Source organism: Oncorhynchus masou, chromosome 21, assembly GCF_036934945.1.
Source record: "Oncorhynchus masou masou isolate Uvic2021 chromosome 21, UVic_Omas_1.1, whole genome shotgun sequence".
In the NCBI taxonomy this organism is placed as follows: domain Eukaryota; kingdom Metazoa; phylum Chordata; class Actinopteri; order Salmoniformes; family Salmonidae; genus Oncorhynchus; species Oncorhynchus masou.
The window spans coordinates 37,939,726-37,966,775 of NC_088232.1; the positions used below are offsets into that span (position 1 = coordinate 37,939,726).

General features: G+C 41.4%; 3 protein-coding genes across 4 annotated transcripts; 1 reads left to right on the top strand and 2 right to left on the bottom strand.

The window, feature by feature from the left end:
* Window positions 1-7,613: 7,613 nt before the first annotated feature.
* Window positions 7,614-11,103, top strand: rhd (Rh blood group, D antigen). 2 transcript variants are annotated; one of them, XM_064928387.1, is made up of 10 exons: window positions 7,615-7,954; window positions 8,571-8,757; window positions 9,026-9,176; window positions 9,268-9,415; window positions 9,527-9,705; window positions 9,908-10,045; window positions 10,118-10,245; window positions 10,461-10,540; window positions 10,625-10,698; window positions 10,834-11,103. In XM_064928387.1, the coding sequence occupies exons 1-10, from the start codon at window positions 7,804-7,806 to the stop codon at window positions 10,858-10,860; spliced, it is 1,263 nt and encodes a 420-aa protein (XP_064784459.1). In that variant the 5' UTR covers window positions 7,615-7,803; the 3' UTR covers window positions 10,861-11,103. The 2 variants fall into 2 exon arrangements, with proteins under 2 accessions (XP_064784458.1, XP_064784459.1); XM_064928386.1 differs by having other exon boundaries at window positions 7,614-7,954; window positions 9,908-10,245.
* Window positions 11,104-11,623: 520 nt separating this feature from the next.
* On the bottom strand, window positions 11,624-19,969 carry LOC135508301 (transmembrane protein 50A). The gene is made up of 7 exons (XM_064928388.1): window positions 19,850-19,969; window positions 18,947-19,057; window positions 18,740-18,852; window positions 18,536-18,603; window positions 12,276-12,368; window positions 12,086-12,146; window positions 11,624-11,870 (listed from the first exon to the last, which is right to left on the bottom strand). Exons 2-7 carry the CDS (start codon window positions 19,046-19,048, stop codon window positions 11,825-11,827), a joined length of 483 nt encoding a protein of 160 aa, XP_064784460.1. The 5' UTR covers window positions 19,049-19,057; window positions 19,850-19,969; the 3' UTR covers window positions 11,624-11,824.
* A 4,744-nt stretch (window positions 19,970-24,713) lies between these two features.
* Window positions 24,714-27,024, bottom strand: mgst3b (microsomal glutathione S-transferase 3b). Its single transcript, XM_064928389.1, has 4 exons — window positions 26,797-27,024; window positions 26,145-26,267; window positions 25,515-25,587; window positions 24,714-25,136 (listed from the first exon to the last, which is right to left on the bottom strand). The coding sequence occupies exons 1-4, from the start codon at window positions 26,920-26,922 to the stop codon at window positions 25,036-25,038; spliced, it is 423 nt and encodes a 140-aa protein (XP_064784461.1). The 5' UTR covers window positions 26,923-27,024; the 3' UTR covers window positions 24,714-25,035.
* Between the last annotated feature and the right edge of the window lie 26 nt (window positions 27,025-27,050).

Below are 27,050 nucleotides of genomic sequence, written 5' to 3' on the forward strand. Positions count from 1 at the left end.
TATTTTTCTACTGGAAACATAAATAAAACTCTCTTTAAGAACCTCCTCTTTTCTCTCAGCGCAAGCTTGCGCTATAATTGACGTCTGTCAGGTTATGAGACAGAAGATTTATCAAATCACTTTATTTGACAACGCCTCTTATTTTGATTGAGGCAAAGATGAGCCATTTATATTGCTCGTGCCCACCAAAGACGAGCGAACAAGGAGGGGCCGTGTTCGATGAGGATCAAAACTGTAATGTATCAAGGGTAAATTGTGACTGACTGATAATGAGTAGTTATTTATAATAAAATGTTTCTTGTAGATCAGTCAGTCGGCCGTCGCCTGTATTGTCGGCTGCAACGTCGAACAAGCCCAGGGAGTTCTATTAACCGGAGCAGCTGTACATGTGTGATGTGAACAACATTTAGCGTGAGCAACAATAGTGGAATTGGCATGAAAACATGCCACAATTGTACTAGGTAATGCTAAACCAGGTTGGGAATGTTATTATATAAATTCAACAAAAGATAATTAGGCCTATCAGTTGAAATCGCATTGTGGATGTATTTAAATTCAGAATTGCATTGGGGGCATGCGTACAGCCTGACCTATGGATGGGGTATCGGCCTACTCAGTGACACCCACAGAACACAATTCTAAGGACTTTACACACATATTAGCACCATAGTTCTTATTGCAGGATTTTGACTCTGGGAAATCACCATCCCAGTCTATTGTGTGTATTAGACATTCAAAGTGCACTGTACAGCCTAACCAATGCATTGTGCATCAGTGGCAGTCGGAGACGTTTATTACAGCATATTGGATGACTGTCATTCATATTCCATTCATCCAGTTTGGTATAACAGCGATAGGTTTAGGCTACTACGTGATACTCACATTTTCACTATACCCATCGTGAAGTTGCTACAACCTAGCCTACAACGTGGGTGCACACAGGTTGAGAGAAAATGTTGAGGTGACAGACTGACACATGGACAGACAGTGGCACATTACATTTCACCTTGCACACTCTTGCCTGCATCTAGCTGATCTAGGGTGTAATCATTAGTCCAACCGTGGCAAAAGAGAGTTTATATTGGACAGATTCAGTTATGTTTATCCCTGTTCCGTTTGCTTCTATTTAAGAAACGTTTTTAAACAGAATCGATGGATGGTGTAACAATACATCCAGTCACTACAAAGATACAGGCGTTTTCCTAACTCAGTTGCCGGAGAGTAGGGAAACGGGGAGTTCACCATGAGGCCAATGGTGATTTGAAACAGTTAGAGTTTTATGGCTGTGATAGGAGAAAACTGAGGATGGTACCACTCTCCATATTTTCAAGCATAGTGGTGGCTGCATCATGTTATGGCTATGCTTGTAATCGTTAAGGACTGGGGAGTTCTTCAGGATAAAAAAGAAACAGAATGGAGCTAAGCACAGGCAAAATCCTAGAGGAAAACCTGGTTCAGTCTGCTTTCCGACAGAAACTGAGAGATTAATTCCCCTTTCAGCAGGACAGTAACCTAAAAAGCAAGGACAAATCTACACTAGTTTCTTACCAAGAAGACAGTGAATATTTCTAATTGGCCGAGTTACAGGTTTAACTTAAATCTGCTTGAAAATCTATGGCAAGAGTTGAAAACGGCTGTCTAGCAATGATCAACAACCAATTTGACAGAGCTTGAATAATTTTGAAAAGAATAATGGGCAAATATTGTACAAACAAGGTGTGCAACGCTCTTAGAGACTTGCCCAGAAAGACTCACAGCTGTAATCGTTGCCAAATGTTATTCGAACATGTATTCACTCAGGGGTGTGAATAGTTATGTAAATTAGATATTTCTGTACTTCATTTTAAATGCATTTGCAAACATTTCTGAGAACATGTTTTCATTTTGTCATTATGGGGTATTGTGTGTAGCTGGGTGAGAAATAAAATCTCTTTAATCCATTTCGAATTCAGGCTGTAACACAACAGAATGTGGAATAAGTCTAGGGGTATGACTACTTTCTGAAGGCACTGTATGTATAAAGTGACTGACAGTAAACAGTTGCAGCAGTGTATATGATTAGTCAAAAAAGGGTCTTTACAGATAGTTAAATAGTTAACCAAATATCTATCTGGACTAACTAATTAGCAGTCTTATGTTTTGGGGGTAGAAGCTATTTAGGGTGCTGTTTGTTCCAGACTTGGTGCATTATTACCGCTTGCCATGCGGTAGCAGAGAGAACAGTCCATAACCTGGGTGTCTGGAGGTCCTGGGTGGCAGAGAGCTTGGCCCCAATGATGTACTGGGCCATACACATTACCCTCTGTAGTGCCAAGCAACTGCCATACCAAGCGGTAATGCAACCAGTCAAGATGCTCTCAATGGTGCAGCTGTAGAAGATTGATCTTTTACCAAATCTTCTGTATACCACCAATACCTTGTCACAACAAAACGGATTGTCTCAAATGCATTAAGAAGATAATAAATTCCACAAATTAACTTTTAATAAGGCACACCTGTTAATTGATATGCATTCCAGGTGAGTACCTTGTGATGCTGGTTGAGAGAATGCCAAGAGTGTGCAAAGCAGTCATCAAGGCAAAGGGTGGCTACTTTGAAGATTCTAAAATACAAAATATATTTTGATTTGTTTAACACTTTTTTGGTTACTACATGATTCCAAATGTGTTATTTCGTAGTTTTGATGTCTTCATTATTATTGTACAATGTATAAAATAGTAAAACTGAAGAAAAACCCTGGAATAAGTAGGTGTGTTCAAACTTTTGACTGGCACTGTATGTAAATGTTATATATTTTTTTTTTGTATTTTTAATACATTTGCAGAAATGTCTAAAAACTTATTTTATCTTTGTCATTATGGGGTATTGTGTGTAGATTGATGAGGGGGAAAATAATTTAATCTATTTTAGAATAAGGCTGTAGCATAAGAGAATGTGGAGAAAGTCAATGGGTCTGATTACTTTCCGAATGCACTGTACATTGTTCGAGTTGACAGAAAACAATCTCTCATTCCTTTGTCACAAAATGTATTAATGCTTTGCCCTGAAATGACTGGTTTGGAAAACAAACATACATACGCTGAAGAAAAATATAAACACAATGTTTCATGAGCTGAAATTAAAGATCCCAGAAATATTCCATACGCACAAAAAGCTTATTTCTCTCAAATTTTGTGCACAAATTTGTTACATCCCTGTTAATGAGCATTTCTCCTTTGCCAAGATAATCCATCCATCTGACAGTTGTGACATATCAAGAAGTGGATTAAACAGCATTATCATTACAAAGGTACACCTTGTGCTGGGGACAATAAAAGGCCACTGTAAAATCTGCAGTTTTGTCACACAACACAATGCCACAGATGTCTCAAGTTTTGAGGGAGTGTGCAATTGGCATGTTGCCAGATAATTGATTGTTCAGTTCTCTACCATAAGCCACCTCGCAACAGGAGACCACATATACAGTGCCTTGCGAAAGTATTCGGCCCCCTTGAACTTTGCGACCTTTTGCCACTTTTCAGGCTTCAAACATAAAGATAGAAAACAGTATTTTTTTGTTAAGAGTCAACAACAAGTGGGACACAATCATGAAGTGGAACGACATTTATTGGATATTTCAAACTTTTTTAACAAATCAAAAACTGAAAATTGGGCGTGCAAAATTATTCAGCCCCCTTAAGTTAATACTCTGTAGCGCCACCTTTTGCTGTGATTACAGCTGTAAGTCGCTTGGGGTATGTCTCTATCAGTTTTGCACATCGAGAGACTGAAATTTTTTCCCATTCCTCCTTGCAAAACAGCTCGAGCTCAGTGAGGTTGGATGGAGAGCATTTGTGAACAGCAGTTGTCAGTTCTTTCCACAGATTCTCGATTGGATTCAGGTCTGGACTTTGACTTGGCCATTCTAACACCTGGATATGTTTATTTTTGAACCATTCCATTGTAGATTTTGCTTTATGTTTTGGATCATTGTCTTGTTGGAAGACAAATCTCCGTCCCAGTCTCAGGTCTTTTGCAGACTCCATCAGGTTTTCTTCCAGAATGGTCCTGTATTTGGCTCCATCCATCTTCCCATCAATTTTAACCATCTTCCCTGTCCCTGCTGAAGAAAAGCAGGCCCAAACCATGATGCTGCCACCACCATGTTTGACAGTGGGTATGGTGTGTTCAGGGTGATGAGCTGTGTTGCTTTTACGCCAAACATAACGTTTTGCATTGTTGCCAAAAAGTTCAATTTTGGTTTCATCTGACCAGAGAACCTTCTTCCACATGTTTGGTGTGTCTCCCAGGTGGCTTGTGGCAAACTTTAAACAACACTTTTTATGGATATCTTTAAGAAATCGCTTTCTTCTTGCCACTCTTCCATAAAGGCCAGATTTGTGCAATATTCGACTGATTGTTGTCCTATGGACAGAGTCTCCCACCTCAGCTGTAGATCTCTGCAGTTCATCCAGAGTGATCATGGGCCTCTTGGCTGCATCTCTGATCAGTCTTCTCCTTGTATGAGCTGAAAGTTTAGAGGGACGGCCAGGTCTTGGTAGATTTGCAGTGGTCCGATACTCCTTCCATTTCAATATTATCGCTTGCACAGTGCTCCTTGGGATGTTTAAAGCTTGGGAAATCTTTTTGTATCCAAATCCGGCTTTAAACTTCTTCACAACTGTATCTCGGACCTGCCTGGTGTGTTCCTTGTTCTTCATGATGCTCTCTGTGCTTTTAACGGACCTCTGAGACTATCACAGTGCAGGTGCATTTATACGGAGACTTGATTACACACAGGTGGATTGTATTTATCATCATTAGTCATTTAGGTCAACATTGGATCATTCAGAGATCCTCACTGAACTTCTGGAGAGAGTTTGCTGCACTGAAAGTAAAGGGGCTGAATAATTTTGCACGCCCAATTTTTCAGTTTTTGATTTGTTAAAAAAGTTTGAAATATCCAATAAATGTCGTTCCACTTCATGGTTGTGTCCCACTTGTTGTTGATTCTTCACAAAAAAAATACAGTTTTATATCTTTATGTTTGAAGCCTGAAATGTGGCAAAAGGTCGCAAAGTTCAAGGGGGCCGAATACTTTCGCAAGGCACTGTAAGTATGCTCCCAATGCAATTCTGAAGATACATCCAGTGTGATTTCAACAGATTTGTACGTTTTCGGACAAATGAACTAATAATTGTCTTTTGTTGAATTTATATAACAACATTCCACCCTTGTTTAGCATGATCTAGTCCAATCGTGGAATGTTTCCACTAATTGTATCGGTTTTCTTTTTTTTTTAAGCGAACTGCCGATTCCACTATTGTTGTTTACTCTTTTGTTCACAAAACACTGGTAGCTGCGGTGCACACCGTTCTATGGCCCGTGGCCCATTACGTGAAATGGAAAAAGCAGGGAGGAGAGCCCTTCTCAAATGAACAGCAGTAGGCTACTGGTGCTTTCAAGATGACTGGTGCCGCATATAAAACATCTGGGAACAGTGATCTCAGACTCTGAAACCTTCAGTGCGTTCTAGACAACTGGGAGACAAGATGGCGCCGATAGACATGGCCGCTATGTTTCTGGCTCCTAAGCAACTTTGCAGTATTTTGTTTTTTTGTGTGTTATTTCTTACATTATTAGCCCAGAATGTTTTTTTTGCATTAGTACATACAGCATAACTTTTGGATTTTGACCCCCAAAAATCTGGGAACTGATTAAACAGCATTAGAATTACAAAGGTACACCTTGTGCTGGGGACACTAAAAGGCCACTCTAAAATGTGCAGTTTCGTCACACAGTGCCACAGATGTCTCAAGTTTTGAGGGAGCATGCAATTGCCATGCTGACTGAAGGAATGTCCACCAGAGCTGTTGCCAGATAATTTAATGTTAATTTCTCTACCCATAAGCTGTGTTTGTCATTTTAGATAATTTGGCAGTATGTCCAGCCCGCCTCTTAACCGCAGACCTCGTGTAACCAAGCCAGCCCAGGACCTACACATCCGGCTTCTTCACCTGCGGGATCGCCTGAAACCAGCCACCTGATGAAACTGAGGACTATTTATATCTGTAATAAACCCTTTGTGGGGAAAAACTAATTCTCATTTGCTGGGCCTGGCTCTCCAGTGGATGGGCTCATGTCCTCCCAGGCCTACCCATGGCTGTGCCCCTGCACAATTTTATTTATTTATTTATTTAAATTGACTGATTTCATTATAGGAATTGTAGCTCTGTAAAATCATTGAAATTGTTGCATGTTGCACTTATATTTTTGTTCAGTATGATAAAAACTCTATTTACATGTTGCTTATGAGTGCATTTCACACTACTTTTGGATTATACTTGGATTTTAAGGCTTGTTTGAATGCCCTGCTTCATTTAATGTTTGTGTCATCATAGCAAATCAACTGTATTATACTAAAACACTTCAACTTCAACCAGTAAAATGTCTCTTTGGCTAGCTTTTGCAGTGGTGGAAAAAGTACCCAATTGTCACACTTGAGTAAAAGTAAAGATACCTTAATAGAAAATGACTCAAGTAAAAGTGAAAGTCATCAAGTAAAATACAAATGTCAATTTCCTTATATTATTAAGCAAACCAGACAATACCATTTTCAGACATAATTTACAAACAATGCATTTGTGTTCAGTGAGTCCCCCGGATAAGAGGCAATAGAGATGACTAGGGATGTTCTCTTGATAAGTGTGTGAATTGGACCATTTTCCTGTCCTGCTAAGCATTCAAAATGTAACGAGTACTTTTGGGTGTCAGGGACAATGTATGGCTTAAAAAGTACATTATTTTCTTTAGGAATGTAGTTAAGTAAAAAAAAGTAAAAATATAAATAGTAAAGTACAGATACCCCAAAAAAACTACTCTAGTACTTCAAAGTATTTTTACTTAAGTACTTTACACCACTGAGCTTCTGCTACAGCCTATGTCAATGAGCATTAGCATTCTAGCTAACAACTGCTGCATCCAAAATAGTTATTTTGCAAAGGTCACAGCCAAATATCATCTCAGCGACTGTTCAAGCAAGAATCAAAACATCATTGTAAGCGTATGAGAACCTAAAAAAGTTGCTTTGTTTGGAAGTAATATTGTAATAATGTTGAATGTGTGCAGATGGTGATGGCTTTCTTATTGCGAGTCGCGCCATTTGTGCATGACGTTTGTGTGTCGTGTACTGGAAAGCGGTCTATACTTCTAGATTTGTGGGGAGTAGTAAACAAGTGCACACTTTAGGATAAATTATATATTATTCAGACGCAACCACTCACCCTGGAACAATTTGCACAACCTGGGCACGGGTTTGGCTGTACACTTAATCCAGATCAAAATTATTGTTGTGTTAATATCTTGAGTCAAAGGCCAATACACATGCTATGGGTGCTAAATATGTTGCCTATGTTGATTATCTAGCTCCTTAATTAGGACAAAAGCCAAATTACATAGGATATATATATGAAACGTTTTTGCAGACGATTTTCTACCGGGATTATGCCTACTAGCATATTTTTTTCCACTTTCAAATGCGGTTTAAAGTAAACTGAAATTATTTATCTAAAATGAAAACACCATGTCTTCAAAACCGAAACAATGTGTAATGGCATCTACTCTACGTGCACATCGATACAAAATAGCGATTGCCCAAACACCTGCAGCAGCGTCGACATTTTGACTTGTAAACATAAACAGATAAAACAGGGTAAAGTAGCTGCTCTTCCTTGCCCAATGGGACATTCCGATTTCGCGTAGAAGGGGTTGCGCGCAGACAATTCTGTTTTGGAACCATTTGGTAATTTTTGGTTAGAAGCGACGATGGCTCCCGAATACGTACAGAGTCTCCGCTTTCGTCTGCCGCCTCTGCTCTTTTTCCTACAGACGGGATTCATCGTATTATTTATTTTTTATGTTGACATTGAACAAAATGTACAAACTAAACAACATGCATTCAACAACTATTACTCAGGTGAGTTAAAAGAACAATTGTAATGTGCTTTTTTTGGAGAGGTGGTGTACAGAAGTATACTTCAAGATAATGATTAATATTGTTATTATGAGACACAAAAAGTTTCTTACTAAAGCATGCTCTGGGAATATATTAGTTAAATGTAATCAGCATTTCAAACAACAAAGCCATCTCTCCACTACAGCTGAGTGATGGGACTGGAGAAATATAGCCACTCAAATTAATAGACAAACAATGGGTACAAGGACTGCTCATCCATGAGATCAAAAGTATAGTTTTCACGTTGTTTTGAGGCTATAGCCTACAGTGTTTGTTTACAGACAGAGAGAGCGAGCGAGAGAACAGAAAAATGAGCAGGGGCTGCCAACACTGGTTATGGGTGATAAGTGATTAATCTGGTGGGGCCAGCAAGAGTTGCAGCTGGACTTGTTGTGGTGGATATGGCCTCCCAAAGCTTTCCCACATAACAGCTCGCTGCATTGTGCAGTTTCAGTGATAGACAATATTTGTGTGGGGCAAAACAAAACAATTCAACTGTTTCCTCTTACAGGCTTACACGACTAGTGATATATCTTTCCCATCTGTGACATATTAAATGTCCCCTCTTTCCTCACAGTATTTCAGGATGTTCATGTGATGGTGATTCTGGGTTTTGGCTTTCTGGCCACATTCCTGGTGCGGTACAGCTTCAGTGGAGCAGGATTTACCCTCCTAGTGGCAGCCATGGCTGTCCAGTGGGCAGTTATCCTGAACGGTGTTGAGTCTATGTATCACAGAGGAAAGATCTGGATAAATATGAGAAGGTACTGAGAAATAAGTTGAGGTGTATGGGTTAGGCATTTTCTTATTTCATTATTTTTAGATGGTGCACATCTTTCTCATTCATTCAGCATTGAGGCAAAGGGTAATTGGATCTAAACTTCAGGTTTGATGGGAGATTTGAAAACATTACAAAATGTTAGATCTCAGATTTTTTACCTGCCAATTTGATTATAGCTAATACCTGTATTTAGTTATCTGTTGTAAGCATTAATCATAAATATTGAACCCTTTTTCCTGTGTTTGGACCAGCTTGGTTGTTGCAGAGATGTGCACAGCTTCCTCCCTCATTGCCATAGGTGCTGTCCTTGGGAAGACCAATCCTGTCCAACTCCTTCTTATTGCCCTGTTGGAGATATCTGGATTTGTGCTGAATGGCTGGCTACTCCAGACATTCCTAAAGGTAAGCCGATAAAGTGATGAATCTGATGACGTGATTTAATGTGACAATTTTAGACTGTATACTGATGATTGGGTGGTCTGTTTACACACAGGTGCAGTTTCTGAATACCATCATGCTGCTCCACATCTTTGGGGCCTTCTTTGGGCTGATGTTATCATGGGTCCTATACAGACCGGGATCCGAGCAACAGCATGAGAAAGAGAAAATTGACCGCAAGACCGGTCTGTTCTCTGTAATGGGTACATGGAAATGCTAGTGCTCCACTAATAATGTTTGTTGTTTGACTATGCTGTGTTTGCAATAATACAAGTGTTAACTTCTGGTGGGCACGTGCATCTCTTCCTCTCCAGGGACTCTGTTCCTGTGGATGTTCTGGCCCAGTTTTAACTCTGTGCTGGTAGAGGTGGATCATGTTGACAGGGGGAGGAGCCTGAGAGTTGTCTACAGCACCTACCTGGCCCTGGCAGTCAGTGCAGTCACAGCTGCTGGTTTCTCTGTCCTCACTAGTCCCCAAGGGAAACTCAACCTGGTAATGACCTGAAAACATGTTTGAATGGCCAGGGCCACCCGTCGGTGGGAAGTTAAAGGGCAGTGGTAGCCATTTTAAAGTGGGATATTGATTAAGTAGAATAGAAGTACAATTTAAGAATTTCACATTTTGTCATGTTGAGGGATAGTTGCCCTATCCAATCCACTAAAAATAATTGTGTGTGGATGTTTTCTCCTCTCAGTTTCATATTCAGAGATGTACTCTTGCTGGTGGTGTTGCTATTGGGGTTGCTATGTCAGCCGTTCATTTGCCGTGGGTAGCTATGGCGATTGGATTTGCTGCTGCACTGATATCAACCTTGGGATCCCGATATATTAAGGTACGTATAAACAAATTCCTGAATTGCCCATGGGCTTTCACTATCTCATATTACTGCTTTTTTATCTTTCAGCCCCTCATGCTGTTTGCATTTGAGTGTCATGACACCTGCGGAGTCCTTAGTGTCCATGGTCTGCCTGGAATCCTGGGGTGGATGGTTCAACTTCTCCTACAGATCGCTGACTCTGATGATCTCACAACGTACGCAGCATTAAAAAGCACCTATTAACAGGATATGAAGTGAATGGAAGAGCATTGGGGACATTTTTTTTTTTTTTAAATGTATCTCCGCATTTGATAAGGCATTACATTATAACAGTCACTCTACTTAAATCATTTAAGGTGAATTGGTGAATACATAAGAACATGTTCATATTTATTGGGGTTTCCTTTGAATGATGTTATGCATCTTTCAGGGCCATCCGATTTGCTGTGTTCCACATTTGCACGCTCCTCATCACCCTGAGCCTGAGCATGAGTCTGGGACTCATCACAGGTGACTTTCAACAGTACTGTACGTATGTTATTGGAGTCACTGGTGGATTGGAGTTGTAACCACAAACATGTTCATCCTGCTCAGGTTCTCTTCTGAAATGTAATTTCTGGAGGCCACCCCAAAACAAGAAATGCTTTGATGACCAGGCCTTCTGGGAGGTAAGTAATCAGTGATGACAGAAAGGCTCAGTTTGTATCAAACAATTGATAGGTTAAAAAAGATATGCATGCAGTTGAAGCAACACATTTGTGCCTCTAAAGTTACGCTGTCTAACTTAAATCATTGTTTTTCAGTTTCAACACCTTGCAGGGAAAAGGTGAGAGGTTGGAAAAGCAAAAAAGGAACAAGTGTTGAGTGTCAGGAGAGCAATGAACCAACCATTTCAACCATACAATATTCACCTGCATCTTCAACTTATTACATTTTTCAAAATGTGTTGTATGTGAAAACTGCACTGGAATATGTGATTGTGATTATTTTGTGTTAGTCAAACTTTAAATATTAGCCAAGAGAAGAGAGAAACTGGCCTGTGAGAGCTGCGAATAAAGACTTGTCATCTTGTGTATGTTGTACATTGTGTTTAATGCTGCCGTGGTTTTTCAGGATCAGAAAAGTGACCATGGTTAGGTTATTATACAAGTACTGTAAATGTATAAGCATTACAGTCAAATACATAGTCAAAGAATAGAGACACATTGAAACCATGAAGAATCAAACCACAATACTACAGCTTGATTTAAGAACCTTCAAATGATGATTCAGGATAACTACTCAATTAGAGACTCCACATCTAGACAAGTTATTGTACAACTTTTGTTTGCCCACATTCAAGGTTAAATTATTTTCAGTAAGTCAGTCTACTTACAACATTAACACTCATATATACATATGTCCTGTCTTTTCCCCCTCAGATGTTTGTACCTTAATAATGAACATTTCCTCATCAAATGGAGCAAAATATCATGAGTGCCCAAATGGGTATTGTAAATCATCTAAGGTTTCCATTAAAAATAATGTAAGATGGTAAATTGTAACAGAATAGCTCCATACTTTGAGTGAAAAGAAAATAACAATTCATTAAGAGACGATAAATTGCAAATTGTGCTTTTTATATTGTAAAAAGTACATTTGTACAACAACCAATTTACTAATAAATTAAACACGTTAATCTAAAAGCTAAAAAGGTAATCATACAAAATTAATATTTTGTATCGCTTGAAAAACGTAAAGTAGGTGTTTTGATTGAACAAAGCGTAGACTGTCTCAGAAAAAGAGAACAGATCATTATTGCCACAAGTCTTCAGTGCGTCCAAATTTAAACACCAAGCCCCTGCAAGAAAAGACGGTGTCTATTTAGAGAAAATAACTAGCATAGACAATGTATTGTAATGTAGTTCGAGTTAAAGGTATTATAGTTCATTTTAGACTATAATACATTTAAGTGATGTATTCACTACTAGGCCAGAAATACATTAAGGGAATATCTGAGAATACCTATAGTACATATAACTTAACAGAAAATGACATTTAATGAAGAATACTTACCCAAAGAAAATGAATGCATTTTGAAAGAAAACTGCAATACCAGGATACACAACAGGTTTCTCTGTGAACAGATTTGAAAAAACTTTATCATTCTTTACAATATTTTGCACAGTGACCGCTCAATGTCCATGAGCTATTAGTTTGGGGTACATAACCATAATCACATGCTGAGTGGGAATGCTGGACTTACTAGGCACTACGAAGCCTCCGAACAGGATCCACATGGAAGCAATAAGAGATCCAAACGCCAGCATGAAGCCAATGAAGAGCCACACACGAGCTCCTGCAATCAGTGATACAATACATCTTTTATTTCAAATCAAAGTTTATTTGTAACATATGCTGAATATAACAGGTGTAGACCTTACAGTGAAATACTTACTTACAGGCTCTAACCAATAGTGTAGATATGGTTAAAGTCACTATGCATATATGATGAACAGAGAGTAGCAGTAGCGTAAAAGAGGGGTTGGCAGGTTGTGGGTGGGACACAATGCAGATAGCCCGGTTAGTCACTGTGCGGGAGCACTGGTTGGTCGGCCCAATTGCGGTAGTATGTACATGAATGTATAGTTAAAGTGACTATGCATATATGATAAACAGAGAGTAGCAGCAGTGTAAAAAGAGGGGTTGGGGAACACAATGCAAATAGTCCGGGTAACCATTTGATTACCTGTTCAGGAGTCTTATGGCTTGGGGGTAAAAACTGTTGAGAAGCCTTTTCGTCCTACACTTGGCACTCCGGTACCACTTGCCATGCGGTAGTAGAGAGAACAGTCTTTGACTGGGATGGCTGGGGTCTTTAACACTTTTTAGGGCCTTCCTCTGACACCGCATGGTATAGAGGTCCTGGATGGTAGGCAGCTTTACCCCAGTGATGTACTGGGCCGTACACACTACCCTCTGTAGTGCCTTGCGGTCAGGGGCTGAGCAGTTGCCGTACCAGGCAGAGATGCAACCAGTTAGGATGCTCTCGGTGTTGCAGCTGTAGAACCTTTTGAGGATCTCAGGACTCATGACAAATCTATTTAGTTTCCTGAGTGTCAATAGGCTTTGTCGTGCCCTCTTCACAACAGTCTTGGTGTGTTTGGACCATTCTAATTTGTTGTTGATGTGGACACCAAGGAATGACACTCTCAACCTGCTCCACAACATCCCCGTCGATGAGAATGGGGGTGTACTCGGTCCTCCTTTTCCTGTAGTCCACAATCATCTCCTTAGTCTTGGTTACGCTGAGGGATAAGTTGTTATTCTGGCACCACCCGGCCAGGTCTCTGACCTCCTCCCTATAGGCTGTCTCGTTGTTGTCGGTGATAAGGACTACTACTGTTTTGTCGTCTGCAAACTTAATGATGGTGTTGGAGTCATGTCTGGCCATGCAGTCGTGGGTGAACAGGGAGTACAGGAGGGGACTGAGCACGCACCCCTGGGGAGCTCAAGTGTTGAGGATCAGCGTGGCAGAGGAGTTGCTTACCTACCCTCACCACCTGGGGGTGGCCCATCAGGAAGTCCAGGATCCAGTTGCAGAGGGAGGTGTTTGTTCCAGGATCCTTAGCCTAGTGATGAGCTTTGAGGGTACTATGGTGTTGAACGCTGAGCTGTAGTCAATGAATAGCATTCTCATGTAAGTGTTCCTTTTGTCCAGGTGGGAAAGAAAGGGCAGTGTGGAGTGCAATAGAGATTGCATCATCTGTGGATTTGTTTGGGTGGTATGCAAATTGGAGTGGGTCTAGGGTTTCTGGGATAATGGTGTTGATGTGAGCCATGACCAGCCTTTCAAAGCATTTCATGGCTACAGATGTGAGTGCTACGGGTCTGTAGTCATTTAGGCAGGTTGCCTTTGCGTTCTTGGGCACAGGGACTATGGTGGTCTGCTTGAAACATGTTGGTATTCCAGACTCAATCAGTGACATGTTGAAAATGTTAGTGAAGACACTTGCCAGTTGGTCAGCACATGCCCGGAGCACATGTCCTGGTGATACGTCTGGCCCCGCAGCCTTGTGCATGTTGACCTGTTTAAAGGTCTTACTCACATCGGCTACGGAGAGCATGATCACACAGTCGCCTGGAACAGCTGATGCTCTCATGCATGCCTCAGTGTTGCTTGTCTCGAAGTGAACATAGAAGTGATTTAGCTTGTCTGGAAGGCTCGTGTCACTGGGCAGCTCGCGGCTGTGCTTCCCTTTGTAGTCTGTAATAGTTTGCAAGCCCTGCCACATCTGACAAGCGTTGGAGCCGGTGTAATATGAATCAATCTTAGCCCTGTATTGACGCTTTGCCTATTTGATGGTTCGTCGCGGGTTAGAGTCCCGCACCTTGAAAGCGGCAGCTCTACCCTTTAGCTCAGTGCGAATGTTGCCTGTAATCCATGGCTTCTGGTTGGGGTATGTACGTACAGTCACTGTGGGGACGACATTCTCGATGCACTCATTAATAAAGCCAGTGACTGATGTGGTGTACTCCTCAATGCCATCGGAAGGATCCCGGAACATGTTCCAGTCTGTGATAGCAAAACAGTCCTGCAGTTTAGCATCTGCTTCACCTGACCACTTTTTTATAGACCAAGTCACTGGTGCTTCCTGCTTTAATTTTTGCTTGTAAGCAAGAATCAGGAGGATAGAGTTGTGGTCGGATTTACCAAATGGAGGGCGAGGGAGAGCTTTGTACGTGTCTCTGTGTGTGGAGTACAGGTGATATAGAATTTTTTCCCCCTCTTGTTGCACATTTATCATGTTGATGAAAATTTGGTAGAACTTTAAATTTCCGGCCACTAGGAGTGCCACCTGTTTGCTTATTTCCTTATACAGCTGGCTGAGTGCGGTGTAGTGCCAGCATCTGTCTGTGGTAGTAAATAAAACAGCCATGAAAAGTATAGCTGAAAACTCTCTAGGCAAGTAGTGTGGCCTGCAATTTATCACAATATACACTACTCCAGGCGAGCAAAATCTAGAGACTTCCTTCGATTTTGTGCACCAGCTGTTGTTTACAAATATGCACAGACCGCCCCCCTCGTCTTACGGGGGAGTGTGCTTTTCTATCCTGCCGGTGCAGCGTGTCCCGCTAGCTGAATATCCATGTCGTCATTCAGCCACGATTCTGTGAAACAGTTGATGTCCCGTTGGTAGGATATTCATGATTGTACCTCGTCTAGTTTATTGTCCAATGATTGCACGTTGGCGAGTAGTATTGACGTAAGGGCAGCTTTCCTTTGTCCTCTGTACCTGCGTCGCTTCCTCTTGCAAATAACGTGGATGTTGGCCCTGCCGGGTGTTTGGAGGATGTCTTGTGCGTCTTGTTTGTTGAAGAAACAATCTTTGTCTAATCTGAGGTGAGTGATCGCTGTCCTGATATATAGAAGCTCTTTTTTTGCCGTAAAATGCAGTTGCAGAAACATTATATACAAAATAAATTATAAATAACAAAAAACATAATAGCACAATTGGTTGGGTGCCCGTTAAACTGCTGCCATTTCAACTGTGTGGGTGTGTATATATTATTTGACCTTTATTTAACTAGGCAAGTCAGTTAAGGAAGGAACAGTGGGTTAACTGTAGGAACAGTGGGTTAACTGTCTTGTTCAGTGGCAGAACGACAGATTTTTACCTTGTCTGCACAGGTATTTGATCTTGCAACCTTTCGTTTACTAGTACAACACTAACCACTAGGCTACCTGCCACCCCAATCTCTCTCTGTAAGTGTGTGTATTGTAAGAGCAAAAAGTCACAGCTTCTGGGCCCCCAAAATCTAATTAAAGGAGAAGTTTACCCAAAATCCAGAAACTCCCAAGTGATTCCATACATTTAAACTAGTTGAGTGGAGTTTGCCCTCTCCCCCTAATGCTGTAATGAAAAAACTGCAAAAATGGGTCATGTGACGTCTGCTCCGTTGCCAGTGAATTCATGATTCAGAAATCCGAAGTGTGGACAAATGATTTGTTTTATTGAAAGCGTACGGTCGAATGCGCTTTTTGTCAAAAGTACTACCGGTTGTCAGGAAATGTGTACCTTTCCATCTAAAACATTTGCAAATATTTTATTTTATGTAGCGGCGATGGGTAACAACTGTGCATGTGCGCTCTCTGGGAAACACCTACTACGTAGAAACTGCATGTTATGCCCTTATTCACAGATGCACATTGTTACACATTAGTTATACAAAGGAATCAATAACCTACAAATATACTGTATGTCTGATGACAAAATACTCATGAGCGATGAAAACTACTGGAGGGGTGCCGATGGTGTTGTTGAACCGTATTTATTTGAGCCAGAGTATTTGGACAAAGAATTGAGGCAAATTGAGCTTCAGATGGCTGCCCCAACCCATCCCCAGGATCAACACAGACTGCTCTGGAGCCACCCATCCCCAGGATCAACACAGACGTAGCAGTAGCTGGACTACGGCCCCCCAACCAACACAGACTGGTGTTATAGCAGTATCCCCAGGATCAACACAGACTGGTGTTATAGCAGTAGCTGGACTACAGCCCCAACCCATCCCCAGGATCAACACAGACTGGTGTTATAGCAGTAGCTGGACTACAGCCCCAACCCATCCCCAGGATCAACACAGACTGGTGTTATAGCAGTAGCTGGACTACAGCCCCAACCCATCCCCAGGATCAACACAGACTGGTGTTGCAGTTGTGCGAATTACGCTCCAATGCCACGAATGAGGACTGTTACCAGAAAATTTGACTACAATTCTTACAGAAATGGAGGCACATAATGATCAGTTCATTTACATTATGAATCAAATCGTTATTGGTCACATACACATATTTTGTTGCCCACAAATTCTGGTGTACTGGGAACTATTTTCTATATTCTAAAATAAATAATTGGAGACGCACCTCTGTTCCAGCTTGGCCAAATGGACAGTTATCTAACAAGTTAGTAGCTACTTTACCTTATTGAATGATTGCTTTTCATAAACCTCCATGACGGGGACCGTTCGCTAGTGGGTATAGTTTTTCACATTAACCCAAAACACTATATAGTCTATATTCATTTATCACAATGTTTTGGGGATATTCTATTCCCCTCTGTCAAAAATACATAGGGCACATATGCTAAAATGTGGAGAGCACATAAGCCTACACTACATGACTAAAAGTATGTGGACGCCAGCTCGTCAAATATCTCAATCCAAAATCATGGGCATTAATATGGAGTTGGTCCCCCTTTGCTGCTGTAACAGCCTCCACTCTTCTGGGAAGGCTTTCCACTGGATGTTGTAACATTGCTGCGGGGACTTGCTTCCAATCAGGCACAAGAGCATTAGTGAGGTCGGGCACTGATGTTGGGCGATTAGGTTGGGCTAGCAGTCGCCTTCCAATTCATCCCAAAGGTGTTCGATTGGGTTGAGGTCAGGGCTCTGTGCAGACCAATCAAGTTCTTCCACACCGATCTCAACAAACCATTTCTGTATGGACCTTGCTTTGTGCACAGGGATATTGTCATGCTGAAACTATTGCCACAAAGTTGGAAGCACAGAATCGTCTGGAATGTCATTGTATGCTGTAGCTTCAAGATTTCCCTTCTCCCTCACTGGAACTAAGGGGCCTAGCCCGAATCATGAAAAACAGACCCAGACCATTATTCCTCCTACACAAAACTTTACAGTTGGCACTATGCTTTGGGGCAGGTAGCGTTCTCCTGGCATCCACCAAATCCAGTTTTGTCCATCCGACTGCCAGATGTTGAAGCGTGATTCATCACTCCAGAAAACGCATTTCCACAGCTCCAGAGTTCAATGGCAGTGAGCTTTACGCCACTCCAGCCGACAATTGGCATTGCTTATGGTGATCTCAGGCTTGTGTGCCGCTATTCGATCATGAAAACCTATTTTGTGAAGCTCCTGACAAACAGTTGAAGTTGCTTCTAGAGGCAGTTTGGAACTCCGTAGTGACCATTGCAACGGAGGAAAGACCATTTTTACACGCTATGCAGCCCCCGTTCTGTGAGCTTGTGTGGCCTACCACTGTTGCTGCTAGACTTTTCCACTTTCTAATAACAGCACTTAAAGTTGACCAGGCAGCTCTAGTAGGGCAGAAATTTGAAGAACTGACTTGTTGGAAAGGTGGCATCCTATGATGGTGCCACATTGAAAGTCACTGAGCTCTTAGGTAAGGCCATTCTACTGCCAATGTTTTCTATGGAGATTGAATGGCTGGGTGTCCGCATACACTACATATACAAAAATATGCCTACATGATGATGCAATGGGAATAACCCTCAAACGTCAAATCAGGCTAGGCTACATAACTCTGCACGCTTGCTTTGTCGCTTTCTCTTCTCAAACGTGCCTTTGTATTTTGCCAATGCAACAGAAGTTCAGCTCTGAGCTGCTCGATTTATCTACATCATTTTGCATTTAGGATTGAATCTTAAATTCAAGGAATGGTACGCAGTTAGGAAAAGGAATGGAGTAATCCTGTCATACACATACCGGTCTGTCCAATGCAACCTTCACTGTAGCTGTCCCCTCTCACTTGGCCATTCGAGACAGCATTGATCCTAGAGAAGTACCAAAGACAAAAGTTGAAAGAGCTCAATTTATTTTCAAGGAGAATTTCAACAGACTGAATTCCTGAATTAAAATGAGACTGACCACAACCCCGTTGGGACACATTCACAATACAGCATGACTTACATGAGAAAGGCCACAGTAGCGATGACACCACAGGCGTGATAAGCATGATGGAAAGTCGCCTCATCTGGATAGTTCACAGCTGCATCAATGATTATCCACCAACCAGTGAAAAACTGCAGGAATATGGATTAGGATTTAGGAATACGCCTTCTTTCTCTCTTCACAGTGATGTACAGTTGTCAAATGTGATAGCAAAGTAAAACATACCAGGACTCCAGCAGCTATAGATGCAATGGTGTTTCTCCTCTCTCCCCAGTCCACATTGCATTCGCATTCTCCGCACCGGATGCTGTCCAAAAACCCTGACATGGTTCTGAGCTGTGAAGGGAAAAGGAGCTGGGTTAGAGTAAGAGACCCAGGCAGGGATGGAGTTAACTATTACTAATTACAGTTAATCTATAATGCCTGTCCTATGAAAACATTTACTTATCAAACCCACTACTGGTAAAATGTTGCCCAGATACTAGTTAATGAGATGGCATAAGTGCCAGGTACCTACTCCATGCATACGGAATAGTATACCGCATAGCTTCATGACACATGTGGTGTATCAACACGTAAAATGGAGGAGGTAGCTATTGAGCTATATTTATAACAAGAATCCAACAGTTTAGCACTGTGAAACGAATGTTTAGTTGGCAAGCATCTGCTATTTGCTATGCCGACTCAGTTTACCTGAGCTTTCAGTGCTAAGGATTCACCTATTTAGTGCCCCATAAATGCTTTTTCCACCTATCCATAGAGTAAAATTAGGTCAAGCTGCGTAAACACAAAGCTGTTACGATGCTCTAAAGCGCATAAACTCTCAAACACAAATAGTAGTTTTCTTAAGTCAAATTAATTATGGTAATTTACACGTGTATCAATCGATAGCTAAATATTGTTTCAAATAAATCGATATTGCGCCATATCCATGTGTGAGTTTGATCGCAGTCTATTGTTCAAAGCATTGGGTGCACCAGCCCTTCCTCGAACGAGCCTGCGTGTTGTTCGCAACGCAAGACCCAGTATCCCAAAATACAACAATATCTTAACAGCAATAACAAACAAACAAACAAAGATTAGAAATTAAACGGTCACCTAATATTCATAGGTAATAAATTACCTTACCTTTTATTTGTTATGTTCGTTATGGACCCACCCAGACGCCGTTTATTACTTTGCTTCCGTGTGCTTCAATCACACGCCTGCTCAGTTTACTTTCCACGCCTCTTTGATGTTAGAGGTGCCAATATCAGCATCAGTTGCGCATTCTTGTAGATCTGCTCTGCACTGTACCGCGGTGTACAGTACTCACCGGTAGGGCAACTCGATTCGTTGAAATACTACAATACGAGCGCTTACTTCAAAAAGCGCACGCCCCAGTAGGCAGAGCTATTATGTTGCACTGGGACACACCTCTCATTTTACTGTGTCCGGCGTCGTTCTTTGTAGTACTGCAGTTAATTTCCTCTTTGAATTAATAAGTAAAGTATATTGTTTTCGCAATAGAAAATACCAGAGGGGGGCATCGTTTACTACCCTAAATTATTGGGATAATCTGGTTACCACCTGTGTTTGGAATACATTAAAATTACAAATATAGATATAATTAAATTGTGTTTCTTTGAAAGGATGTTCTGCCTGAGAATAGAACATTCCGTTTTCTGCCTGAGTGTGGCAAACAGTGTGGAGTTCAAAGTAATGTGACCATGAACATTGGCTGCATATCCATTGTCCTTCTCCGAAAGCGTGGACTTGCACATTTCTTCTCATCTCAGTGATTTAATAATGGTGTAAAGTAGCCAATGTTTACACATATCCAATGCTTGGATACCCATGAGGAGAGGGATTGACAATTGGTATGCAGCCATTTATTTCAGGTGGCTTCATCAACAGATGGAATGTGTTCCATTGACTAAAATACAGTAGAATAAAATAAAGTATATACATAGGAGATTAGTAAAGCAGTATGTAAACATTATTAAAGTGGCCAGTGATTCCAAGTCGATGCATACAGGGCAGGAGCCTCTAAGGTGCAGGGTTGAGTAACCGGGTGGAAGCCGGCTAGTGAATGCTATTTAACAGTCTGATGGCCTTGAGATAGAAACTGTTTTTCAGTCTCTCAGGCCCATCTTTGATGCACCTGTACGGACCTAGCCTTTTGGATGATAGAGGGGTGAACAGGCCGTTGCTCGGGTGGCTGATGTTCTTGATGATCTTCTTGGCCTCCCTGTGACATCGGGTGCTGTAGGAGTCCTGGAGGGCAGGTAGTTTGCCCCCCCCGTCCCGTCCCGTCCCCCCGTCCCCCCACTCTGTAGAGCCCTACGATTGTGGTCGGTGCAGTTGCCGGACCAAGGAGTGATACAGCCCGATAGGATGCTCTCAATTGTGCATCTCTAAAAGTTTGTGAGGGTTTTAGGGGCCAAGACATATTTATTCAGCATCCTGAGGTTGAAGAGACTCTGTTACGCCTTCTTCACCACACTGTCTGTGTGGGTAGACCATTTCAGATTACATTTACATTACATTTAAGTCATTTAGCAGACGCTCTTATCCAGAGCGACTTACAAATTGATCAGTGATGTGTACGCCGAAGAACCATCTCCACGGTCCTGTCTATGTGGATAGGAGCGTGCTCTCTCTGCTGTTGCCTGAAATACACGATCAGCTCCTTTGTTTTGTTGATGTTGAGTGAGAGGTTATTTTCCTTGCACAACTCTCACAGGGTCCTCACTTCCTCTCTGTAGACTGTCTCTTCATTGTTGGTAATCAGGCCTACTACTGTTGTGTCGTCTGCGAACTTAATGATTGAGTTGGAGGCGTGCGTGGCCAGGCAGTCATGGGTGAACAGGGAGTACAGTAGGGGGCTGATCACGCACCCTTGTGGGGCCCATGTGTTGAAGATCAGCAAAGTGGAGGTGTTGTTTCTTACTTTCACCACCTGGGGGAGACCTGTCAGGAAGTCCAGGATCCAGTTGCACAGGGAGGGGTTCAGACCCAGGGCCCCTGAGCTTAATGATAAGCTTGGAGGGTACTATGGTGTTGAATGCTGAGCTACTGTTGAAGTCAGAAGTTTACATACACCTTAGCCAAATATATTTAAACTCCGTTTTTCACAATTCCTGACATTTAGTCATAGTAAAAATTCCCTGTCTTAGGTCAGTTAGGATCACCACTTTATTTTAAGAATGTGAAATGTCAGCGTAATAGTAGAGAGAATTATTTATTTCAGCTTTTATTTCTTTCATCACATTCCCAGTGGGTCAAAAGTTTACATACACTCAATTAGTATTTGGTTGCATTGCTATTAAATTGTTTAACCTGGGTCAAATGTTTTGAGTAGCCTTCCACAAGCTTCCCACAATAAGTTGGGTGAATTTTGGCCCATTCCTCCTGACAGAGCTGGTGTAACTGAGTCAGGTTTGTAGGCCTCCTTGCTCGCAAGTGCTTTTTCAATTCTACCTACACATTTTCTATAGGATTGAGGTCAGGGCTTTGTGATGGCCACTCCAATAACGTGACTTTGTTGTCCTTATGCCATTTTGCCACAACTTTGGAAGTATGCTTGGGGTTATTGTCCATTTTGAAGAACAATTTGCGACCAAGCTTTAACTTCCAGACTGATGTCTTGAGATGTTGCTTCAATATATCCACATAATTGTCCTGCCTCATGATGTCATCTATTTTGTGAAGTGCACCAGTCCCTCCTGCAGCAAAGCACCCCCACAACATGATGCTGCCACCCCCGTGCTTCACGGTTGGGATGGTGTTCTTCGGCTTGCAAGCCTCCCCCTTTTTCCTCCAAACATAACAATGGTCATTATGGCCAAACAGTGCTATTTTTGTTTCATCAGACCAGAGGACATTTCTTCAAAAAGTGTGATATTTGTCCCCATGTGCAGTTGCAAACCGTAGTCTGTTTTTTTATGGCGGTTTTGAAGCAGTGGCTTCATCCTTGCTGAGCGGCCTTTCAGGTTATGTCTATATAGGACTCGTTTTACTGTGGATATAGATACTTTTGTACCTGTTTCCTCCAGCATCTTCACAAGGTCCTTTGCTGTTGTTCTGGGATTGATTTGCACTTTTCGCACAAAAGTATGTTCATCTCTAGGAGACACAACACATCTCCTACTTGAGTGATATGACAGCTGCGTGGTCCCATGGTGTTTATACTTGCTTAGTATTGTTTGTACAGATGAGCGCGGTACCTTCAGGCATTTGGAAATTGCTCCCAAGGATGAACCAGACTTGTGGAGGTCAAAAATGTTTTTCTGAGGTTTTGGCTGATTTATTTTTATTTCCCCATGATGTCAAGCAAAGAGGCACTGAGTTTGAAGGTAGGCCTTGAAATACATCCACAGGTTCACCTCCAATTGACTCAAATGATGTCAGCTAGCCTATCAGAAGCTTCTAAAGCCATGACACCATTTTCTGGAATTTTCCAAGCTGTTTAAAGGCACAGTCAATTTTGTGTTAACTTCAGACCCACTGGAATTGTGATACAGTAAATTATAAGTGAAATAATCTGTCTGTAAACAATTGTTGGAAATATTGTGTCATGCGCAAAGTTGATGTCCTAACCGACTTGCCAAAACCAAAACTATATGTAACTGACAAGTAACCTGTAAGTCTATGTCGTTTTTTTGTTTGAATTGTTTACGTGTTCGCTAAAGCCAATGTATGCTTGATCCAAAAATATGGTCAGAGGCTTCATATGGAGGGTGTGACGCACTTGCGGAGCCTCCGGAGGCATGCAGAGTCCAAATCAAGCAGCATCGCCATGCCCCGATCAAATTGTATATCATTGCAGAGAGCTCTGTATTGCTCCGCATTGACATAATTGATTCACTGTAGGTGGTGGAGGGAGGTCCTTTATAATCACAAACTCACTTCCTTGACAACTTCCTTCACAACCGCTCTGCTCCATGAAGCCAAAAAGTATGGTTGCTCTGACTTCTGCGGAGGCTGCATCACAGAAATACTGTAATGCCACTGCAGACATTGGATTGACCATGCAGCGCCTTTCATGCTCATTTATATCCACTAGCTAGCTACTACTAGTAGAGGGACTAATTTAATGGCACTGCATGGTCAATCTGACATCTGCATTGGCCGTGGAGCATTTAGGGTGATACGGCCTCTGCAAAGTCAGGTCATTCTTACTTTTTGCACTTCGCTGAGTTAGTTCTATTGGCATGCTAACTTCATGATAAGTTAAGCATTTTAGCTAACATTACTATTTTTTATCTTCCTATCACACAAATGTCTAATCCTTTCTCTGTGCAGCTGACAGTACTGCAGTTCAACCGGCTATGTGTTGTGAAAATTATATTTGGGGGTGTGTACTTCCAGGTAAACATTTCAATAAAAAATGTGATACATTTTGTTATTTGTTTTCTGTTACTCTATACCCAATTTGGAAACCATAAACAAGAAAATTAGTTGAGATCCAATTTTCAACTAGAAAAATTATAACATTTCCTCATTTGACCTTGCCGAGATGAAATTAAATAGAAGTTATCCATAAGCACAGGGACTCACATGGACGGGCATTCATAAAATTCCATTGCAGACAGACACTGTAGGCTGCAACCAGGACTGGGCCTGCTAACGGACATATACTGTTCAATATCAATTCAGTTGATGAGATACCTTACTTAAATGTTTCAATTGCACTATTTTATAAAAACATTTTGAAAAGAGTATTCATAGAGCTGTGTGAAGTCAGCGATCACAGAGAATCCCTATGGGCCAGCGGGCCACAACAGTTTAAGCTACTGTCTGCATCTCACTGGCATATTAAGGGGTGTGGGGGACCATTGGTTGGTAGATTGTTTCATGACCTAGTTTGATGTGCAATTCCACCAATTTACAGTCACGAGAGACCACAAGCGTCATTATTTGCCTTCTATATTTCTCTACCCTTTGGAAAATTATATATCAAGTCTAGCACATAGGAATTTATAACATGGTTGAATATGAGAACTTCTGACAATGTTTACATTCATCTTTATTAACATAGTTGCCAGTACATGGGCATGAATGGTTACAAATGCCTGATAATCATATATTTTTTTTAAATCAATCAATAGTCCTCACAGTATCAACTAACAAAACTCAATTGTGTTGCAGCAACACATAGGCCTATAATTGTTTACACACTGGTAAGACGACAGCAATTAAAGACTTATCATAATTGAAAATATATTTTTCAGCTACATGATATCATAGTGGCTGTTTGAATGAAAAAGCACAAGCAATTGCAAGACATATTTCTTTAGAAAAAGGGCAAATAGCTGACAGAACCAGCTGGCTCACAAGACTCCAAGCAACTGCAAAGCCACTGCGATGGAAAGAATGATGACTCCAAAATAACCAATGTACCCATAGGCACCCTTCATCCTCTTGGCTGGATCTGAGGGGGGTAGAATTATTATAGTTTACAGCCATTTAGAAAATGCTGAATAAGAGTGTGATTCTTCCAATCAATACCTGCTACCATTTTGCAGAATATTTCAGCACATTTCACGTGACATTTTCATAAAATACAGCTGTAGTACTAATTTCCATAATGGTATACAATAATGATAAAATGTAGTTATGGTTGAAATACTAAATAGTTGCTAAAAGCATATCTAATCTACAAGGAGTGGATTGGGAGTTTAACCTTTTTCACTCATGCCCTGTGACCCTGTTTGTGAATTATTGAATGGAAACTGGCTCAAAAGTAATAAACAAAGATAAGAGGTGTTCATGTCATGATGTGCAATGTCATTACAACAGATGGTCTTACCTCCGGTGTAGTAACCCCAGGCATAGGAGAACCTGCTGGTGACCCAGATGGCTCCCAGCACAGCTGCAGAAGTCTTATAAGTGGAGGGATGAGTAATTGGGTAACAGGAAAAAGGGTAAAACAGAGTGAGGATGTCGGACAGTGTAACAGGCAGTGAACTGTCAAATAGAGAAGACGCTGAATCATTGTCACAACACCAGTGAGGTGTGGCCTATACTAGTATGTGCTGTCGTTGGTTGTGTAAAGAGGACAGAAATGCAGCACATGCTGTCAATGATCATCCAGAGAACATGGTATGCCACTCCCACTTGGTTTACTTATTATCAGCAAATTACACTGGTGATAAACCTTTCTTTAGAAGCATTTATCTATCAGTATTTACACAGGGATAAGGCCAATAGTGCACTGTGTGTGAGTTGACAAAAGAATGCTGTTCAACTAGGTAGTAGCATGCAGTAATTAGGTAGTAGCATGCAGGATTTAGAGGATTTTAAAATGGGCAACTACTAGTTTCTGAATGTGGTTGTGAAAGAGCCACTCAAATGTAAGCTGACATTAAATCCAACCCATGTGTGTGGCGGTGTAAGTGATGTAACCTGGTAATACTGGTTTGTGTGAGCAGATACGTACTGGATAGACAAGAGCTGCAATGGTTTGGAACACAAGCCACTGTGGGTAGACCTCTAGTGTGTTCTGGTGGGCCCTCTGGATGCAGTTGAACACCTGCTCCTTGTCACTGTACATGGTAGGGTACTGCCCAGTGGAGGAGAAAAAAAGTCAGTGAGAAGTGGCATAGTCATACTCTGAGCTCCTGTACCAGCAATAGGAATAGTAGTAGCTGTCTACTGCGTCGCCATCGTTAGGATGGAGTTGTGGTGCATTAGGGACAAGTTCTTGGAGACCAGATTCAAAATACTTGACATAATAGAAGAGGGGAAGACATTAACATATACAACGTCTGCATCATCAGGAAACCTGTATTTCTCATGTACACATTGTTGTTTGCATAACAGACTACTATACATAGGGCAGGTCAAGTTCACTTCAATGTGTTTTACTTTAGCCCCAAGTATATAGCACCTCAAGTACGGTCGAGCCAAGGCAAGAAGTGACCGACTGACATTGAATGAAGCTCCCAATTTGAGCAGGATTGGAATTCGTTTATATAAATTCGGATCAGAACAGAAGAAGGCTATGTTTACAGCACTAAAATGTACTTATCTGGCATTGCAGCGCAGTTATTTCATTTCCGCATCATCAGACAGAAACGTCATGTACTTACCTTCACATCGTATTTCTTTCTGGCAGCTCCAACCTTAATACCAAGATAACTCAACATGATCCAGCTATAAAAGTATGTAAATATGACATATCCGAAGCTTGATGGCAAGAGCTCTAGAATTTCCATTGTAAAAGAATTCAGCAAAATAACAACTAATTTTAAATTCGACAATAACCTCCGCCTGTATTCACGGCTTGTTTATTCTGCTGATAACAAGCAGGGGATAGGTTATGTATGCTGTTCTCTCGCGATAT

Coding starts and splice junctions, on each gene's coding strand:
- rhd (XM_064928386.1), top strand. CDS start 7,804: ATGGCTCCCGAATACGTACAGAGTCTCCGCTTTCGTCTGCCGCCTCTG. Junction 8,758..9,025: donor ATCTGGATAAATATGAGAAG/GTACTGAGAAAT, acceptor TGTTTGGACCAG/CTTGGTTGTTGCAGAGATGT. Junction 10,541..10,624: donor GAGTCTGGGACTCATCACAG/GTGACTTTCAAC, acceptor CATCCTGCTCAG/GTTCTCTTCTGAAATGTAAT.
- mgst3b (XM_064928389.1), bottom strand. CDS start 26,922: ATGGAAATTCTAGAGCTCTTGCCATCAAGCTTCGGATATGTCATATTT. Junction 26,268..26,796: donor GAAAGAAATACGATGTGAAG/GTAAGTACATGA, acceptor TCCACTGGGCAG/TACCCTACCATGTACAGTGA. Junction 25,137..25,514: donor CTGGGGTTACTACACCGGAG/GTAAGACCATCT, acceptor TACCCCCCTCAG/ATCCAGCCAAGAGGATGAAG.
- LOC135508301 (XM_064928388.1), bottom strand. CDS start 19,048: ATGTCAGGGTTTTTGGACAGCATCCGGTGCGGAGAATGCGAATGCAAT. Junction 18,604..18,739: donor GCTACTGTGGCCTTTCTCAT/GTAAGTCATGCT, acceptor GTACTTCTCTAG/GATCAATGCTGTCTCGAATG. Junction 12,147..12,275: donor CGGAGGCTTCGTAGTGCCTA/GTAAGTCCAGCA, acceptor ATCTGTTCACAG/AGAAACCTGTTGTGTATCCT.